Below are 20,762 nucleotides of genomic sequence, written 5' to 3' on the forward strand. Positions count from 1 at the left end.
TCTGCACCTACCAACAGACGTTTATAGTTCTATGGTAGACACAACATAACAAGAGTCTCCTCAGGTACGCCTCTACCTGCCCCCACTTAGAAAATGAAATTAGAGTCTATAATAATTAGAAGCATTTACAGTTTAACTGCCTGATGAAATGTATGGGGGAGGTGTTTGCTGGGATGAAAACAAGTGTTTATTTGTTAATATGCAATTATTTTATTGTTCTTGTGGGTAGTACTAATTACCCTTCCTTACCTGCATTATGCACATTTTGTAAAGAAGCTGAAAAATGATGAGAGGGAGAAGGGTGAGGAAACATTTTGTCTCTTCCACTTGCAGCTCACTGTAGCAGCCACCATTTTTTTCCTTAGCATGGTCTAACCAGCTCGTCAAATCTCCACGAAGATGGCAATATCGTAGACAGCATGTTTTCAGTGCATTAACAAACACCCCAAAGGTTGTCAGGAGGGAGCAACCTGCAAATAATTGGAGACAGTATGTATTAGTAAAGGAATTGTTCTTCTGTTCCCAAGATGTCAATCAAAAAGATGACAATTGTATGGATGAAGGACAGTAAAGTGATTGAGAAGGCTTTAGCACCCAAGGGGTTGAATTCAAAGAAACCAGCTCTGACAAGGGTTCTGGCATTTTGGTGACCAGCCCAAGTGGTGCTTGACAGCTGATGTAAAACATGAAAAAGGTAAGATCAATGGGAACATATTAAAAAGGGGAAGAAAGAACAAAAAAACACCGAAGTAAAATTTTTAAAATCTCTCAGAAGTCTCTAACTTTAACTCATTAATGGACAAGACAACCTGAACTTTCTTTTACAGTCTTAACACAAAGAACTGGTACAATTTTTTAATACAAAGTGTTATATAAATAATCTTCACTTGTCATGTAGAAGGTGGTTTCTTATTTTGACATGGAGATGAAGGGAAATGTGTTCTCTGCTTTGACTTTATCCTTGAATTTCAGACATAAGGTTAAACTTTGAACTCTTCAGATGACTTTATACATGTTGATAGTGTCACTAAAAGTTCAGATTGGATTAGTGGGCTTTTGACTTTTTCAATAGTTTCCTCTGAGTTTATATGTCTGTTGCTTTAGTAGCAGAAGCATTTTAATGCTTTAGATGTTTGCAGTCCCTTACTGCTAATGATTTGCAACAGCATTGTTGCTTCTTTCATGATTCAGATTCCACCTTTTCTTGGACTCCTTTAGGATAAAAGACCACTGTTTAGTTAACAATTCGGTTATATTATTATGATTGTTACAATTTTTTACAGAACCCCTTTGACCAGATAAATCCTTTCACAAATTACATTAGACACCAAACCATAGTTTCAGGGTAAATGGTAAAGTAGATGTAAAAACGTCTGAGTTTCTCCAAAAAAGACTGCTATGAAAACTCAAAGTAGAGTTTGGTTGTCATTTTGATTATGTTGAAGTTTCCTAGAATAAAATTCTAGATGAAATGCATTCTAAACAAGTTCATTTAAATACCATAGAGTTTTGAATTTTATATTTGAATGAAGAATATTAATATTGCTTTTTATGGTTAGAATGATTATATTGATTTGACCTGGTCTTTTCTTTGAGAATTGTAATAGATCTATTATGTCAGTCTTTGATTAATTGTGGAAGCTGGGGGCCTGGTAATTGAATATGGAGCCTTTTACCTCTTAGTCACTGAATCAAATCCAGTACAAATTATTAGTGACCAAGAATGATTACAGCAGTGGTTCTTTGGTGGCCTCTGTGAAGTGTGTTGAGAGGTCAAGTGGAAGTATGTTGGGTAATTGCTGACGCAAGATGGGCTCATATGTGTAGTCACTATTACCTCTTTTTAGTCACTATTTCCAGACACAAATAAAAGGCCCGGGGACTGAGGTCAAAGGGACAGAAGCACCTATAAGTGGCCAAGGTCTGTATCTCTTAGGAAAAAAGTAATAGGGATATCTCTTTATTATTGCAGGAAGAATTGCTCTCTTATGAGACTTTCCTAGCTATTTCAATTAGTTTACTTAAGGTTTTAGTAGGATGAGAACTGAGAATGTCTTGATGAACAGACAGACTAGAGACTGAATTTGAACAGGTCTGGGCTAGGAGGCTTACCTTCCTGACATTTCCTTATGATTTTGTCTCTATTTCTTTTCAACCTGTTCTCTGCTCAATTCTTGCAAAACAGTGCTGGGTGGATAGATAGTAGGGTTATTACTGGCATTGATTCAACTTACTCTGTACTTTCAAACAGGCTTTATTATTAAATGATAACTATTTGCAGGATGAAAGACTATTTCTAAAGATATTTTTCTCTATTTTTCTTCTTATATTTCAAATTTAAGGACTTTATAAAATATTTGTTTTAAACAAATATATCTATTGCAAAGTAAATTTTGATCCACTCTTATGCATGATAAATTGATTAAATTTATTATAATTTTATTAAGCAATCAAATACTGCTATCATATTATTTCTAAAGAGAGATGGCTTAGATTAGTGCATTTTAAACTAGCTGTGTTAAAAGCTCAGTTTTAAAAAAATTCTGAACTATCATGGTCAATACATCTGTGAACTACAATAAAAATGACCTACCAAAAGAATAAAATAAGAAGCAAAGACATACCAAATATAAGTCCTTATATTTTTATTATTAGATTCAGCAGACATAAAATGCAACTTCTCATAAATACTTCTACATGTTTTCCCTCAGTGTCTGTATTTATTTTGTTGCAATAAAAAAACAGTTTATTGATCAGCACTGCTCCATGGATGAGGCTTTGAGCAGCACTGTCTTCAACTGAATAAACACTTTGAAAAATGAATTTATTTAAACAAGGAAAATTATATCTGATGTGGTGATATGAAGCAATAAAAAACAAAATGATTAAGAACAAGAAATGATTAAGCTTGAATGAGGTCTAAAATTTGAGCCAGCACTGTGAGTGCTCATAATTGATGCCAAACAAATGTGAATGCACTTATTTATTCATTTAATATACTTATTAAGTACCTACTGTGTGCCAGGGACTTTTCTAGGCCTTAAAAATATAGCAGTAAGCAAGACCTAAGTTTTACTGGGGATGACAGTAAGCAAGCGAGAAAATATTAGACAAATCCAATGATAAAAACAAAATAGATAAGATAGAGACCCATTGTGGGGTTTGGTGTAGAGGAGACTTTAAAAGTTGAAATTTGAACTGAGGATTGAATAGACTGGAAGTAAATGAAGAACTTTGCAGGAAACATATACCAGGCACATCATGAGCTGGGAGAAGTTCAGGAACAATTAAGACCAATGAGTCAGTAGCTCAGTTAGTGAGAAAAAGATTGGGAGGAGATGTGGTCCAAGAGTTGGTCAGGGGTCAGATGTTACATCAAGGTAAAGAGCTTGGATTTTATCCTCAGTGTTAAGGGAGACCATTAAGATGTTTTATGCAGAGTAAAGATAACATATGATGTATATTTTTTAAAAATTTACTCTGAAACTCTGGTTGGATAATGGATTTTAGGGATCAGAGAGGAAGCTAGGAGACAGACAAAAGGTAATGGTGACTTGGACATAGTAGTGGCAATGAAGAGAAGTGAACAGGATGGGATGTGCTTTTGAACAATCAATAGAATTTTATGATGTGAAAAGAGGTTGAAGAAATGAGAAAATTGAGGACGGCTACTTTTTCTATCCTGAACAACTGGGTGTTAGTGACTTACACTGAGATGGAAAAGATAAAAAAGGAGTAAGTTTGAAGTTGGAAGAATCAACAGTTGAATTTTGGTCAGGTTATCTTTGAGATTTAGATAACCAAGTCAAAATAGGGCTCTAGCTGTTTGGCTCAGTGGATAGAGCATTGGCCTGCAGACTGAAGGGTCCCAGGTTTGATTCCAATCAAGGGCACATACGTCGGTTACAGACTCCTGGCCTTGGTCCGGGCATACCAGAGTCAACCAATCAATGTGTCTCTCTCACATCAGTGTTTCTCTCTGCCTCTCCCTCTCCCTCCCACTCTCTCTAAAAATCAATGGAAAAAATATCCTTGGGTGAGGATTAAAAAAAAAAGTTGAATAGGAAGTCAGCTACATGAGTTTCAAGGTGAGAGGAGAGGTCTAAATGAAACTGAGCACTTGGTATATAGTTGGCATTAAAAACTATGCCGAAACTAGAGGTTACTTAAGGAAAGAGGGTCGGCTTGCGGACTGAAAGGTCCCTGGAATGAATCCTAGGCAAGGGCATGTACCTGGGTAAACTTAGCCAAGGAGGTGGAGGAAGAGTAAACAATGTGCATTGTAAGTCAGAGGGCTGGAGAAGTAATAAACCTACATTGATCAGCTGGACTGAAAGAGAGCCAATAAGCTAGATAGAGAGGACAAGCAAAGAAACTGTATAGTAATCTGCCTGTCTTATCAAATCGCAGAATTAGCACTGAAAATTAGGAGTTGAAAACATCTCCATCTACACATCACACTGCCTCCTTGGATTAATCCATTAGACTTAATAGAAAACTCATGCCTCAGTACAAATAGTTTTGGGTGTCATGTAGACTCAGCCTTTAAAAAAATCCATTGTCATTATAATTCTCAAATTGCTTTTCTGCACCAGGAGCAGAAATGGGAAGTAACTGAGACTTCAAGCTCCAGTTTAAATGTGCAAGCACACCAGGCGTGCACATTTTAAAATAAAACAGATGAGCTATTTAAAATGTTTTATTGCAAAACTTAAAGATTGTCACCATTACTATTTTAAAAAAAACTTTAGAAAGCAATTTTTCTATTCTTTGTACCTTCAAGTCCTTGGCTCTGATGTTCTGCTCCTCTGACCTTCATCTAATCATGAATATCTATGCTACTTAATTATAATAAAAAAGCCTACATTGCACTCTAGATGGTAGATGCACATTTTTTCTTCTTTGGTCACCTGCCAGTTCTCAAAATTATAGCAGTGGGAAGAAATGCAAATGAAGGCCGTGCTTGACAGCTAAACATAATGGAATGCACGGTCCACATTTGAAAAGTTACCTTAAAATAAAAGGTAGCATATAAAAAATCATTTCTTTAAGGTCACCTATGGCTTTGAATTACAGCTTTGAGGAATTTCCAATTTAGTCATCAGAGAGGAAGAAGCCAAAATAAAGATTATATACTTTGCGAGAGGGAAGAGTTTTACTTCATCAGAGTTGGATGATCTGATAACTTGGCAACACAAAACAAAATGAAAAAACTAAATATTCACTTTATAGAGTATTGTGTATAGCAAACCAGTGACAAACATTTCCTGTTACACTTTTACTAGCAGCTTATAAATTTTTTGGTCAATGTCCAAAGCAAGCTTACTCTATTGCATGTTAAAAAATTTAACATGTGGATCACAATAGGCTGGCAGTTAATGACATATATCTGTATAACTTGAATACTTTTATTTATTTAGATGAATATTTTTTCAAATATGAGGTTGAAAAGTAAATGGGTGGATACTAAATAGTTATTTAGAAATTTTGAATCTACACCTTATATACATATATAGCATGCACACACACGCACACAAACACAAAGAATTATTTGATAATTATATACTCCAGCAAATGTCAGAGTGGTCTTTCAATAAAAGCTCACACTTTAATTTTCCTCTTTTTTGTGATTTGGGGCTGACAGAGAGGATCTCTCAGACACCTTTTGGCATTTTGAACCCATTTCACAGAATACCAGAAGGGCGTGTTCTGCTTAGCTGTGACCCACAGGCCACGGAGCTCTGAGAGACAGGGTCAGAGGCTTCTGTGGATGCTGTTTTCTATGCTTCATGCTTCAGTATGTGGTGCAATAAAATGAGCACAATATATAGCAAAGTAAGGCCTGGGCTTTGGTTCCATGTTAGCCATTTTGTGAGGCCTTGGGTAAGTCATTTAATAAATTATGCATCTGTCTCTACACTCAGTTTAAGAATAACAAGCACTGATTGAGCATTTACCATATTCCAAGCATGTAAGACATAGGATTTTCTAATTGTATTCATAAATAGGTCATTTCAGTATAACGTGATATGATAAAGATATGTAGGTGCTACAGTAGCAGAGGCAAATTATATAAAGTCTCATATGTAAAAAGATAGACAGTGCTCTTCCTACCTACCTCAGAGGTATATAGTGAAAATGAAGTGACACTGGTGAAGGCACTTAATTTTTAAAAATACAACTCATTGCCTTGTTATTAGTGGTATTGTGTAGATTAGTAGAGACAGTGGTAGTAGTAAAAGTACTACCAAAAGTAAAATATGTTTAATTAAGGTCATTGTTAAACAAGATAGATAAATAGATCAAGGAAGGGAACAGAATAGAAACTCCAGAAATGTAAATGGTAGTATATAGTGAAGGTGACATCTCAAATGAGTGGGGAAAATATAGATTTTTTTTTTAGTAAATCAGGTTGATAATTTGATAGTCATATGGAAAAGAGATAATTCACTTAAAACCTATTCTAATATAATTTCCAAATGCGTCAGAGTTGTAGAGTTAAAAAAATAATATGAGCACCAAAAGAAAATATGAGTGAATTCCTTTATCATCTGAGAGTGAAGAAAAATTTTCAGCATGGTTCAAACTCTAGAAGCAATGAAGGAGAAGATTGATAAATCTATCTATCTATCTATCTATCTATCTATCTATCTATCTATCTATACTAGAGGCCCGGTGCACAAAAATGTGTGTGTGGGGGCTCAGCCCAGCCTGTGCCCTCTTGCAGTCTGGGACCCCTCGGGGGATGACCACCTGCTGGCTTAGGCCCGCTCCCCGGGGGATTGGGCCTAAGCTGGCAATCAGACATCCCTCTGGCAGCCCGGGAGCCCTCAGGGGATGTCCACTTGCAGGCCTAAGCTGCAGTCTGACATCTTTAGTGCTGCTGAGGAGGCAGGAGAGGCTCCCACCACCACCACTGTACTGGCAGCCATCAGCTTGGCTTGTGCCTGGCTTGTGACTGAGCGGGAGCACACTGACCACCAGGGGGAAGCTCCTGCATTGAGTGTCTGCATTGAGTGTCTGCCCCCTGGTGGTCAGTGTGTGTCATAGTGACCAGTCATTCCCAGTCGTTCTGCTGTTAGGGTCAATTTGCATATTACCCTTTTATTATATAGGATAGAGGCCTGGTGCATGGGTGGGAGCCGGCTGGTTTGCCCTGAAGGGTGTCCCAGATCAGGGTGGGGGTCCCGCTGGGGTGCCTGGCCAGCCTGAGTGAGGGGCTGATAGCTGTTTTCAGGCTGGTAAAGCCCCTCCCCCAGTGGTTACCCTCACCCCAAGGAGGTTTGGCCAGCCTGGGTGAGGGGCTGATGGCTGTTTTCAGGCTGGCCATACCCCCTTTAGGGTGGGGGGTCCCCACTGGATTGCCTGGCCAGTCTGGGTGAGGGGCTGAGGGCCGTTTTCAGGCTGTCCAAGCCCCCTGGCGACGGAAGCTCCCAGCCTCTCCTTTTTTTCTTTTTCTTTTTTTATTCTGGGATTTATTTACCTTCTATAATTGAAATTTTGTTGCCTTCAGTGGAGCTCAGAGCCTGCCGAGATGCTTGGCTTCCTCCATCACTAGAGCAACCAAGCCTCCTGCTCGCTCCAGTTCCATGGCTGTCATCTGCCATCTTGGTTGGGTTAATTTGCATATAGTCGCTCTGATTGGCTAGTGGGCGTTGCTTAAGGCATAGCAAAGGTACAGTCAATTTGCATGTTTGTCTTTTATTAGATTAGACCATATATATATATATATATATTATAAACAGCCTAAGCAACCGTTACAACCAAATGACCAGAATGACTGGTTGACCAGTCACTATGACATGCACTGATCATCAGGGGGCAGACACTCAATGCAGGAGCTGCCCCCTGTGGTCAGTGTGCTCCCACAGCCAATCTTCCATGGCCAGCCAACCTCCCATGGTCCCTCCCCACTGCCGGTTGGCCCCCCATAGGCCCAGATCAGGGGGGCTGGCTGGCTAACCTCTCGGGGTCCCTCCCCCCTTCACTGGCCGGCCCCACGATAGGCCTCCATCGTCAACCAGGCCAAGGGACCCCACCAGTGCACAAATTTGTGCACCGGGCCTCTAGTTTAATTATAAACATTGACGCCCCTCAAAAACAAAGCAAATAAACCTAATAAGTTTTCCTATGGATGATAATAGAAGAAGCAAAGTTAAAAGATTTATGACAAATGGAATATAATATTTGCAACTATTATAATACACAGTGGTTAACATCATCAATATATAAAAATTTTCTAAAAATTAAATGAAAAATTCCACAATCCCAAAGGAAAAATGCACTAGATATATGAATAGGTAGTTCAGTGAGAAAAATTCAAATTGCTCTACAGCAGGGGTCCTCAAACTACGGCCTGCGGGCCACATGCAAATACAAATATTGTATTTGTTCCTGTTTTGTTTTTTTACTTCAAAATAAGATATGTGCAGTGTGCATAGGAATTTGTTCATAGTTTTTTTTTAAACTATAGTCCGGCCCTCCAACGGTCTGAGGGACAGTGAACTGGCCCCCTGTTTAAAAAGTTTGAGGACCCCTGCTCTACAGCAATGAAAAGATGTTCAACTTTTCTCATAATAAGAGAGATGTCAACTATTTAATAAGGGAAAACTAAAAGAAGATAGAGATGGTATTTCAGTGAAATACCATTTCCCACCCTCAAATTGGCAAAAATGAAAAGTGTATTGTGTTGGAAAGACTATGGGAGAACAGGCATTCTCATATATTTTTGGTGAAAACATACAGCATGGTATAACCACTTTAGAAGGAAATTTGGCAATATACAGCAAAGTCATCTATGGGTTTACTTTTTTATTTAGCAATCCTACTTGTAGGAATCTATCCTAAAGACATCTGGGGAAACATGCAAAGGGAGGTGTACTTCAAGTTATTCATTAGAACCTACTTTGCAGCAAAAGTAGAGATACAACCCAAATGTGTATCAATATAAGACTGGTAAAATAGGCAATGGTTTACCACACAATGGAATACTATGCAGCAATACAAAGGAATGAGGAATATTTTTATATATAGTTATGAAACAACCCCTAGATTATATTAAATGAAAAATGCAGTCCAGAAAAAGTGTGAATAATATGCTACTGCTTATATAAGAAGGAGGAAATACATATACATAGAGACACACACACATATAACATTTTAGTATTTTCTTTCATTAAAAAAGGAATGATAATTCTTTAAAAATACATAAATTGACACCTAAAGGAATAGGAGAGAATATAGGAATATATAGACCTTGTTTTGAACATAAATTTTACATAATTACAAACAAAATTAAAATAAAACCATCTAAAAGTATAAAGAAAAATGGAACAAATGCACTTAATTGAATATAAAGTTAGTGGTTTAATAAGATAGAAAGGAACTATACCAAATGACTTTGAAACATAATCATTTAGTGAACATTCTTAGGGGTTATACCATAAAGAAATAAAACCTACAAGAAAAATCTTGAAACTCTTTTCAAACAATCATGTTGCTGGTGGTAGTGTTAGTCTAAGACTATTGAATGTGTCTTTTGAGATAAAGCAAATGTGCAAATATATTGCTGTTATTGAGAACTGGGATTTGGGGCATGGGAAGAAGTAGAAAAAGATCTAAGTTTGATAAAGTTAGGTAAAAATCACATAGCACTGGGTTTGAATATGGCATTAGTATAATCCAAATGGGTATTCTCTTAGAAAGAAAGGGAAAAAAGAACATTTTTCTAGCTTTGTGCACTGAAAGACCTAGAAACTGTGATAGACTAAGTAGCAATGAGCATCCCTATTGCCAAGACTGTAGACTCTAGATTGCATTATATGGAAAGAGAAAACACAGGTGTTTTGTTGTTGTTGTTGTTTTGTTTTTGTTTTGTTTTTTTGGAGAAAGAGTAGATTTAAAGTTCAGGGAAGGAAATGATGACCCTAGTAGATTTAAAGTTCAGGGAAGGAAATGATGACCCTAGGGCCTCCTTGCCAAAAACCTCCCTCCCTCTCTCTCTGGATAAGGCAGAGGGTTTTCAAGCCATACCAAAAGGAGGGATAAAGAGCTCTACTTCTCTACTTGGACACAGAGCAGTTCAAGTAAGACCCCAGAGGCTTGAAATAGTGTACAAGTTCGGGAATTATGATGTGTTCCAAGGATGGAAGTATTGGTTTTGGGTGAAGATCCAAATTATTGTGATAGGGCAAAGTTCACTCTTACACCTTTTTTTTCCTGGTAGATTCAACTAAGACCACTTGTTGAGGTTAAAGCAATCACATTTGCCTCTTTTTTAACAGTTGTATCTCAGACTCAGGCTCAAAAACCTCTCGGATGAGTTGTCACACCTGTATACTACTCTCACCTCACCCTAGCGTAATCATGTGTACATGTTTATCTAGATTAAAAGATGGTGAAAACATCAAGAGAGAATATTGGGAGAGCTATGGGTATATTGACTACTTATTATCTCATCCTAATCTCTAATTTATTATTGCAGTTCTTCCAGAGCAGTCCAAATAAGACCCCAGAGGCTTGAAATAGTGTACAAGTTGGGGAATTATGATGTGTTCCAACCATAAAGTGAAAAAGGATGGAAGGAGATGAGGTTGGAGAAAGGGGTCCCAGGCTGTCCTCACATGGAAGTCATTACAAAGCCTCTCTTTCCCACACTCCATCTTCACTCTATTTCTCCCTTTCACCAGGTTCATCTATTTGCTTTAAATTAACCCCTCAATTGAAAATTGAAAACAATTCAGGCCTTAGTCAGGATTTTCACCTTTATCCTGAGAACAATAGGAAACCATTTGGCAGACTTAATTAAGTGAGTGGTCAGAGCAGGTTTTCTTTTTAAGTTTATTCTCGTTGCTGCATTGAGAATGGTCTGAGAAGGAATGGACAAGAAAGGTTTGGACAGAGCAGCCAGGTGGTGATAGGTAAGAGAGATCATGGTGACCTGAAGTGGTGGTAGCAATAAGATAGAAGGAGTATTGGACAGGTGTGGAAAGTATTTCTAAGGTAGAATTGATAGGTCTTGCTGATGGGTTGAATGATCTTTTCCCCTCTCTGCACCCACCCCCTTGGGCATTTAACTTTGAAGTGTCCTCTGCCTTTGTCTCTGGACTTGACCATGTGCCTGGCTTTGGGTAATAGAATGAAGCAGAAGTGCAAGTATGGTGCTTCTAAGTCTACAACTCGAGAGGCCTTGCTCTTTCTTGTGTTTCTGTCATCTCCATGAGGACATTCCTGAGGTAGCCTACTGGCATGGAACATATACATGGCAGAGACTTGAAGTGCCCAGTCAGCCCAGTTGAAACTTGTCTTCAGTGGTCGACAAACTCATTAGTCAACAGAGCCAAATATCAACAGTACAACTATTGAAATTTCTTTTGAGAGCCAAATTTTTTAAACTTAAACTATATAGGTAGGTACATTGTTATTAACTTAATTCGGGTACTCCTAAGGCTTAGGAAGAGCCACACTCAAGGGGCCAAAGAGCCGCATGTGGCTTGAGAGCCGCAGTTTGCCAACCACTGTGCTATCTTACACAAGGAAGCAAGGGAATAGTCAAAGACCACAGAGGCTTACCTTGGCCAGTGTGGCTCAGTTCATGCACGGAGAGGTGGCAACTTAAATTCCTATTCGGTGCACATGCCAGGGTTGTGGGCTTGATCCCAGTAGGGGGCTTGCAGGAGGCAGCTGATTGATGTTTTTCTCTCTGTCTTCCTCCCCCCCTCTCTCTCTTTCTCTCAAATCAATAAAAATATATTTAAGAAAACACACAGAGGTTTGTCTGAAGGACTCAGGCACCCACAAGAAGAGGACCTCACTGCCTAACTATGGAACAATTTGAGCATCAATAATTGTAGTAGATTGAAACACATTAAAATTTTTATGTTCATGAATGAACAATAATCTATTTTTTAAAAAGGCAACTAATAGGTTACCTTTGGAACATTTTGAAGCTCAACTCATGAACTTGAAAATCTAAAAATAGAGGGAAAAATAGATGTCTCTTTTTCTTATATAAACTGTGTATCTGTATAAGTAAGTAGTTGTTGAAACATTATTTCAGGTAATAAAAGCAAAAGAAATATAAAATATCACCACTTTGCAACTCCCAGTGGAATGGTTGATTTGGGAAAAAATCATCAATAGGTGCTGGTCCTGAAAACACAGAGATAATCAGACATTCTGCCTCTTGATTGGAGTTCATAACACCATCTATGAAGGAATTTTGCCAAAAGAAATATCTGAATCTGATTAACTGTCTAGGTCTATCAGATAACTTATGGGAAATGAGGAGGAGAAAAACCTGTTGAATATAATCAGCAAAATCTAGACTAAGGGAAACACTGTATTAATTGTTCAGATTCTTAAACAATTTTTTTTTGAAAAGACAGAGGCAAAGGTGTGGTTTGGTTGGTTGTACTAGTATGTAGTCCCATGCATTGGGGGATATATCTGGTTGAAGAGACATGTCTACCATTTAGGCTATCTGAGCCTTATTTGCATTTGATTTGAATAAAGTATAAAACAAAACAAATTTGAAAAATGGGAACAATTAAAGTCACTTTACAGTGACCAGGCATTTCATGTTATTAATAAATGCTCAATTTAATAAATAAATATTATATTTTTTATTGTGTGTGATAATGACATTTTGATTATTTTTTAAAAGTAACATACATAATATGTATGTTATATACACACATACACAAGTTAAATTCTATAATATTTAGTTTTTGCCTCAAAATTGCCAGGAGGGATGAGAAAAAAGTGAGTAAAGATAAGTTGGTAATTACTGAAGCTCAAAACTGAATAGATGGGACTCATATATTATTTTTTCTACTTTTGTTTATGTTTAAAACATTCCATTATTAAAACTATTTAACAAGGGAAAACTAAAAGAAGATAGAGATTATTGATATTGTTGCAGATTCTGTTGCTCCCAAGTGTAATATCTAGCGGAATCTACAAATTCTATTGAAAGAGAAGTTACAGGAATCAAGGAGGAAGGAGATATGTCAAGAAAACCATAAAAACAAGAAAGTTAATATAAAATTTGATTTACTTACATTTTTCTGGCTGATAAATCAGGTTACAATGCATCATATGAAGAGTTATCAGAGCCATAAGTGTAGACATAAAAGGAATAAGTAAAACCAGGACCCAAGCCCCTGAGTGCTGAATGTAAGATATTCCCAGAAAGACAACAGTCACATTTAGGTTCATGATCCAATAAAACCTGAGGTACACAGACAGACAAAAATAAAAACACCATTGAGTTACTTCAGATAGCAACTGCTTATTTTAATGCTTTTATATAAATGTAAGCTATAAAATTGTGGCATGTTAGCTCAAGTACATTTTACAAATATTGGATTTCTAAATAAGTTTATAGTTATCAGCTGTCTTAGAGTTTCATTATCTTTGTTTCATTTCTATTTAGAAGATGTGTAGAAAGTATATTCTCTTTTATCTAATTAGAAGTTGACAGGTATTTTCTGTACAGGGCCTGACATAAATAGCTTAGGCTTTGCGGGTCATATGGTCTTTGCAGCAGCTTCTCAACTGTGTTGTGGAGCTAAAGAAGCCATAGACACCTGCATACACCCAATGAACCTGGAAAGTTAGATGGTTAAAGAGTTGAATCTCTATTCCTGGGAAAACTCAGGAATATTCAGGTTATGTGTGTATCCTGCATTAAATCAAAGAAATGCATGTCATTGAATAAAACTTTTAGTGTCTCCTCCTTGTGAATAGGATTTGTAAGTTTGGGGAAATCATCTCTATCTCTCAACCTTTCCTTGGGTCTAAATCCTGCCCTTAGAATCTCATTGCAGAGGGGTCCTTAATATTAACTTAAAAAATTATTAAGGTAAAATTAAATATAATAAAATTTACCCACTTATATATATAGTTTTATGAGCTATTATAAACGTTTTAGTTGTCCAAACAGTAATATACCTAAGTTTTAGAGCACTTACATTATCACTAAAATTTAAAGGACTTGCCTGATTAGACCCAGCCCACTGAGATACCAAGATTATCTCACCTTTGATGACCTCAAAAGTAACTGAGTAGACCTTAATTTCATTGCAAAATCCCTTCACTTTGCCAACCTATATAATAAAAGCCTAATATGCTAAGTGTCCGGTCATCTGGTCATCTGTTCAACCAATCAAAGCATACTATGCTAATGATATGCTTAGGCTGCTAAACCGCTCGCTATGATGTGCACTGACCACCAGGGGACAAACGCTCTGACTGGTAGGTTAGCTTGCTGCTGGGGTCCAGCCAATTGGGACTGAGCGAGATGGGCCGGACATGCCCTGGAGCAAGGGGGAAGATGCAGTGAGCTGAGCAGTAAGAAGCAGCGAGCAGGCGGGCCGTAAGGAGAGAGGGAGCCTGGACTGCTAGAGGGATGTCTGACTGCTGGCTTAGGTCTGATCCCCGGCAGGTGGACATCCCCCAAGGGGTCCCAGACTGTGAGGGTGCACAGGCCAGGCTGAGGGATCCCCCTACCCCCAGGGCAAGAATTTCATGCACTGGGCCTCTAGTATAACATAAAATAATCATTGGGTGTTATCTGGTCATTGTCATATTCTGTTGGGTGGAGTCAGATTACAAGTTATTCCCCCATTCAGAGGGATGGGTCTGTCAAAAGTGTGGCCCATTGGGAGTCATCCTATGGAATTTCCTATACATCTAATTGAAGGAGAGAGGAAATGAGGATGCCAAACTAGGTTGTTAATTAAAGACCAGACTCCTATCCTACCTCATTTCTCTAACTGGCTGAGGATGGAGGCTTGGCTCCCTGCTGTGCCCAGTTGGCACTACCCAGGAGAATGAATTGGAGCACTGCCAGTTTCTGCTGGACAGGGGATAGAAGACCAGTTCCTCTCGAAGCCTCACTAACGCCCCCAGGCTGGGAATCAGAGTGCCCTGCTTCTGTTCGTGTGTGTGTGTGTGTGTGTGTGTGTGTGTGTGTGTGTGTGTGTGAGAGAGAGAGAGAGAGAGAGAGTGAGAGAGGGAGAGAGAGAGAGAGAGAGAGAGAGAAGTATCAGATTCCTGTTTTCTGCTGATACTATGGGGCCAGCAGAGGTGAGGGGGCAGTTTTTCCATAGTGCTCAGATGAAGTAGGGCGGGTATTGCCAACAAGATTTTCTTTCCTTCCTTTATTAGTAGTTTCATGGTTTTAGATCTTATGTAAGACCAATAAAAGACTTTGAATTAGCTCTGGGTGCCAGCGCAGCGGCGGGACCGCGCCATCTCAGGCAGCGTTCACCAGCATCCAGAGATCGGCTACTAGCCCGGCGGCTACTGACCCGGAGGCAGCGATTCGCAAACAGCGCGACTGCAAGAGCCAAGGGGAGACCTGCACCCCTCCACGGAAAGGTTGGACTTGCCTCGAAGGTACGGTTCGCAGTTCAGGTTGGAGCGAGGAACGCGCGCGCGCGCGGGCGCAGGGGAAAATCTGCGTCCGCCAAAATCCGCGCTCTCCAAAATCCGTGCCTCTTGCCGGGGGCTTGGGCACGCGCAGACACTCCGCGCGGTTCTGGAGGGTGGAACCCTGCGAGTTCCAGCAGCTTCCCAGGCTCTTGTTCGCACACTTCCTCTTACTTCTGTGGGTTTCATTGTTGAGCCCAGTGCATGAGAGTGCCCAGTTGGGGTCACTAGCAGAGCTTGTAGGGGAAGATTGTTTTTGGGGAGCCTGGGAAACAGATCTGGGAGTGGCGCTGGGGGAACCTCCTCTGGGCGGAGCTGGTTCAGGTACAATAGGCAGCTCCTGGTCGGAGAGAACTTGTAGCCTCGGAGGTCAACCCAGACACACTGCCACCCAGAGGCAGAGCCACGAACTGACTCCTCTGTAAATACAGATAAGGCAATAAGGACTGTGGCTTACAACAAGGAGGAACAGTGTATCAGAGGGAAAGTCAACATCCTCCTGAGTTCCCGGCGTGCCAATAAGAAGAGTAGAAGATCTGAAGCACCTGCATTACTGCACATTTTTATTTTTATTTTTTTAAATTACTTTTTCTCCTTTTAACTAAGAAAACATTTTTTTTTCATTTTTCTTTTTTCTCCATCACCCGATTTTGCCCTTTCAGCTACTACATTTTTATTTTTAACTAGTATTATTACCGCTACCATTTTACCATTTTTTAAAGTGTCATTTTATCTTGTCTTTATTTTATTTTGGGACTAATGTTCTCCATTCTATTTTCATCGTTCCTTTAGCAACATTTTTCTCTACCTCAATTTGCCTCTGTGCTAATCAATCTTCCCCACTTTCTCCCTTTTGCTGTCCTGTTTCTCTCACCCTACTCCAGCTTTAGATCTTCCCTATTCTTTTTATCCTCTGTCAAAATTTAACCCTGCTTAAATATCCTATGTCCAATCCCCTGTTCTAAATCCTTATACACCTTTCCCTCATCTTCCTTCACTATCCATTTTTTTTTTCTCTCTTCTTCTTCTTTTCTCTCTCTATTGTTTTATTGTTGTTTGCCTGATTGACGAGTATATTTTTTTTTGTTTTTGTTTTTTGTTTTTTTTTGTGTTTTTTTTTTGTTTTGTTTTGTTTTGTTTGTTTTTTTTTTTTTTGAGTGTTTGTGAGGTTAGACTGCTTATTCTTTTTATTTTCCGGTTATTTCTGCGCTTCTCTGTCCCCTTGCGTCGCTTGATATTATTGGTTGTTTGTAGTTTGTATTCATCTCCAGGAATCTGTTGCTGCAATTTGTTGGTATTAGTGGCGGACCTATAGGAGTTTTCTCCTCACATAAATAGTCTCTCCCCCTTTTACACTTCACTTTCTTTTCTCTCTTACTTTTTTTCTTCTTTTTTTTTCTCCTCCTCTTTTTCCCCTCCCTTTTCCAATCTCATCTTTGCACTCCTTTTTCTCTTTCTTTCTTTTTTCTCTTCTACCTTTTTCTCTTCTTTCCCCCTTATCTCCCAACTCTCTTAGCTCGGGTGGCCACCTTTATTTGGGGTTAGTAATATCGTAAATACAATAGTGTTCAGTGCCTGGTACGTTGTGCCTTGTTGTGTTGTATTTTGTGCCTCTAAATCAACGCAACAGATTCAAGCAACAGCGGCCTCCTGATCACCACACGCTCTGCCTGGGGAACAGTTGCTGCGTCTGAAGCCTCCCTCCACCAGCCAGAAGAGCCACCACAACTGTGAACAGCACCCATCAGAGGCCCTGCTATCAACAGAGGAGCCGCTGCTACCACAACCGCCCAAGGAGCAACCACAGACCGAGGAGCCACTGCCACCCAGGGAGCAGCCACTGCCACCCAGGGTCCAGCCACTGAACGATTCAACAACTAGTCATGTCAGTGAGATCAAACATGGGTAGACAAAGAAACCCCCAAAGGAAAGAAAAGGAGGACTCGCCAGAAAAGCAGCTAAGTGAGACAGAGATATGCAACATGACGGAAAAAGAATTCAGAATAAGGTTCCTAGAGTACATGCACCGGATGTTCAAGAAGCAAGAAGAAACAGATGAAAAACTCAACTACGTATGCAAGAAGCTAGAAGAAACAGGTGAAAAAATCAACAACTTAAGTAAGTCCCAAGAAGAAATGAAGAGCGACATAGCTGCAATAAAAAACACCATTGAAAGTATCAACAGTAGACTGGGAGAAGCGGAGGACCGAATCAGTGAATTAGAAGACAAGGAAGCAAAACACACTCAAACTGTACTGCAAATGGAGAAAAAAATTAAAAGGCAGGAGGAGAGCCTAAGGGAACTTTGGGACAACATGAAACGAAGCAACATACGAATAATAGGGGTGCCAGAACAACAGAAAGATGAACATGGATTAGAAAACCTATTCGAAGAAATAATATCAGAAAACTTCCCTGAGGTGGGGAAGAAAAAAGTCACACAAGCCCAGAGAGTCCCAAACAAGGTGAACCCGAAAAGACCCACACCAAGACACATCATAATTACCATGGCAAATGTTCAGGATAAAGAGAGAATCTTACAGGCTGCAAGAGAGAGGCGGAAAGTAACATACAAGGGATCTCCCATTAGATTATCAAATGATTTCTCAACAGAAACACATCAGGCCAGAAAAGAATGGACGGAAATCTACAAAGTGATGCAAAGCAAAGGACTGAATCCAAGAATACTCTATCCAGCAAGGCTATCATTCAAAATTGAAGGGGAAATAAGAAGCTTCACAGACAAAAAAGGGCTAAGGGAGTTTATCACCACCAAGCCAGCCATGCAAGAAATGCTAAAGGGACTGTTGTAAAAGAAGAAATATCAAGCTCAGAAAGAAAACAGCCACACACACACACACAAAAGAAATGGCTACAAACAAGTACCTTTCAATAATAACTTTAAGTGTAAATGGACTAAATGCTCCAACCAAAAGACATCGAGTGGCTGAATGGATAAAAAAACATGACCCATACATCTGCTGTCTACAAGAGACCCACCTCATTAGAAGGGACTCACACAGACTGAAAGTGAAGGGATGGAAAAATATCTTTCACGCAAATGGAAAGGAAAAGAAAGCTGGGGTAGCAATACTTATATCTGACAAAATACATCTCAAAGTGAAGGCCATAACCAGAGATAAGGAAGGCCACTTCATAATACTAAAGGGATCAATACAACAAGAAGATATAACCCTGGTAAACATATATGCACCCAATGCAGGAGCACCCACATACATAAGAAAACTTCTGGAAGATATCAGGGGAGAGATCGACAACAATACAATCATAGTAGGGGACTTTAATACACCACTGACATCACTGGATAAATCCGCTAGACAAAAACTCAGCAAAGAAACAGCAATCCTAAATGACTCTCTAGATCAGATGGACTTAATTGACATCTTCAGAACACTTCACCCCACAGCTGCGGAATATACATTCCTCTCAGGTGCTCATGGGACATATTCAAAAATAGACCACATATTGGGTCACAAGCAAAGTCTCCACAAATTCAAGAAGATTGAAATCATAAAAAGCTTCTTCGCAGACCACGATGGCATAATGTTAGAAATAAACTACAATAAAAACAACCCAAAATACTCAAACACTTGGAAGCTGAATAGCATGTTATTAAATATTGATTGGGTTACCGATGACATCAAAGAAGAAATTAAAAACATCCTGGACACTAATGACAATGAAAACACAACAATCCAAAACCTCTGGGACACAATGAAAGCAGTCCTGAGAGGAAAGTTTATAGCTCTACAGGCCTATCTCAAAAAACAAGAAAAAATGGTAGTCAATCATCTAACTCTACAACTCAAAGAATTAGAAAGAGAGCAACAAGAAAACCCCAGAGTGAGCAGAAGGAAGGAGATAATAAAGATTAGAGCAGAAATCAATGACATAGAGACCAAAAAAACAATACAGAAAATCAATGAAACCAAGAGCTGGTTCTTTGAAAGGATAAACAAGATTGACAAACCCCTAGCCAGGCTCACCAAGAAGCAAAGGGAGAGGTCCCAAATAAACCAAATCAGAAATGATAGAGGCGAAATAACAACAGACCCCACAGAAATACAAATGATTGTTAAACAATACTACGGGCAACTCTACTCCAACAAACTAGACAACCTGGAGGAAATGGACAAATTCCTAGAAAATACAACATTCCAAAACTCAAACAGGAAGAATCTAAAAACCTCAATAGGCCAATAACTATGGAAGAAATTGAAGCAGTCATCAGAAAGCTTCCAGCAAACAAAAGCCCAGGGCCAGACGGCTTCACAGGGGAGTTTTACCAAACATTCAAGGAAGAACTAAAACCTACCCTCCTCAGACTACTACAAAAAATTCAAGAGGAAGGAATGCTTCCAAGCTCATTCTATGAAGCCAGCATCACCCTAATACCAAAACCAGGTAAAGACATCACAATGAAAGAGAATTACAGGCCAATATCCCTCATGAACATAGATGCCAAAATCCTCAACAAAATCTTAGCAAATCGGATCCAGCAGTACATCAGAAGGATCATACACCATGACCAAGTAGGATTTATCCCAGAGATGCAAGGATGGTACAACATCCGTAAATCAATAAATGTGATACATCACATAAACAAATTGAAAGAAAAAAACCACATGGTCATATCAATTGATGCAGAAAAAGCATTCGACAAAATCCAACACCCATTTTTGATAAAAACTCTCAGAAAGGTGGGAATAGAAGGATCATACCTCAACATAATAAAAGCCATATATGACAAGCCCACAGCCAACATCATACTCAATGGTCAAAAACTAACACCATTTCCCCTAAGAACAGGAACAAGACAGGGATGCCCACTCTCACCACTCCTGTTCAACATAGTACTGGAAGTATTAGCCATTGCAATTAGGCAAGAAGAAGAAATAAAAGGCATCCAAATTGGAAAAGAGGAAGTAAAACTGTCCTTATTTGCAGATGACATGATATTATACATACAAAACCCTAGAGACTCCATCAAAAAGCTACTAGACTTAATACATGAATTTGGCAATGTAGCAGGATACAAAATTAACCCCAAGAAATCTGAGGCATTTCTATACACCAATAGTGAACTTTCAGAAAGAGAGATTAGAAAAACAATCCCATTTACCATCGCACCAAAAAAATTAAGATACCTAGGAATAAACTTAACTAAAGAGGTTAAAGACCTCTACTCAGAAAACTACAGGACGCTGAAAAAAGAGATAGAGGAAGACATAAACAGATGGAAGAACATACCATGTTCTTGGATTGGTAGAATCAACATCATTAAAATGTCCATACTACCCAAAGCA

General features: G+C 39.0%; 1 protein-coding gene across 1 annotated transcript in view; it reads right to left on the reverse strand.

Annotated features, from left to right (window-relative positions):
- Positions 1–20,762, reverse strand: part of SLC15A5 (solute carrier family 15 member 5) — a 76,068-nt gene that overhangs the window by 46,120 nt on the left and 9,186 nt on the right. Inside the window, exons 3-4 of the mRNA XM_006084293.3 lie at positions 13,062–13,231; positions 250–470 (exon numbers count right to left, since the gene is read on the reverse strand). Coding sequence (XP_006084355.1) covers positions 250–470; positions 13,062–13,231 — 391 coding nt within the window. The remainder of the gene's footprint in view (positions 1–249; positions 471–13,061; positions 13,232–20,762) is intronic.

This window comes from Myotis lucifugus, unplaced genomic scaffold (assembly GCF_000147115.1).
Source record: "Myotis lucifugus unplaced genomic scaffold, Myoluc2.0 scaffold_10, whole genome shotgun sequence".
In the NCBI taxonomy this organism is placed as follows: Eukaryota; Metazoa; Chordata; class Mammalia; order Chiroptera; family Vespertilionidae; genus Myotis; species Myotis lucifugus.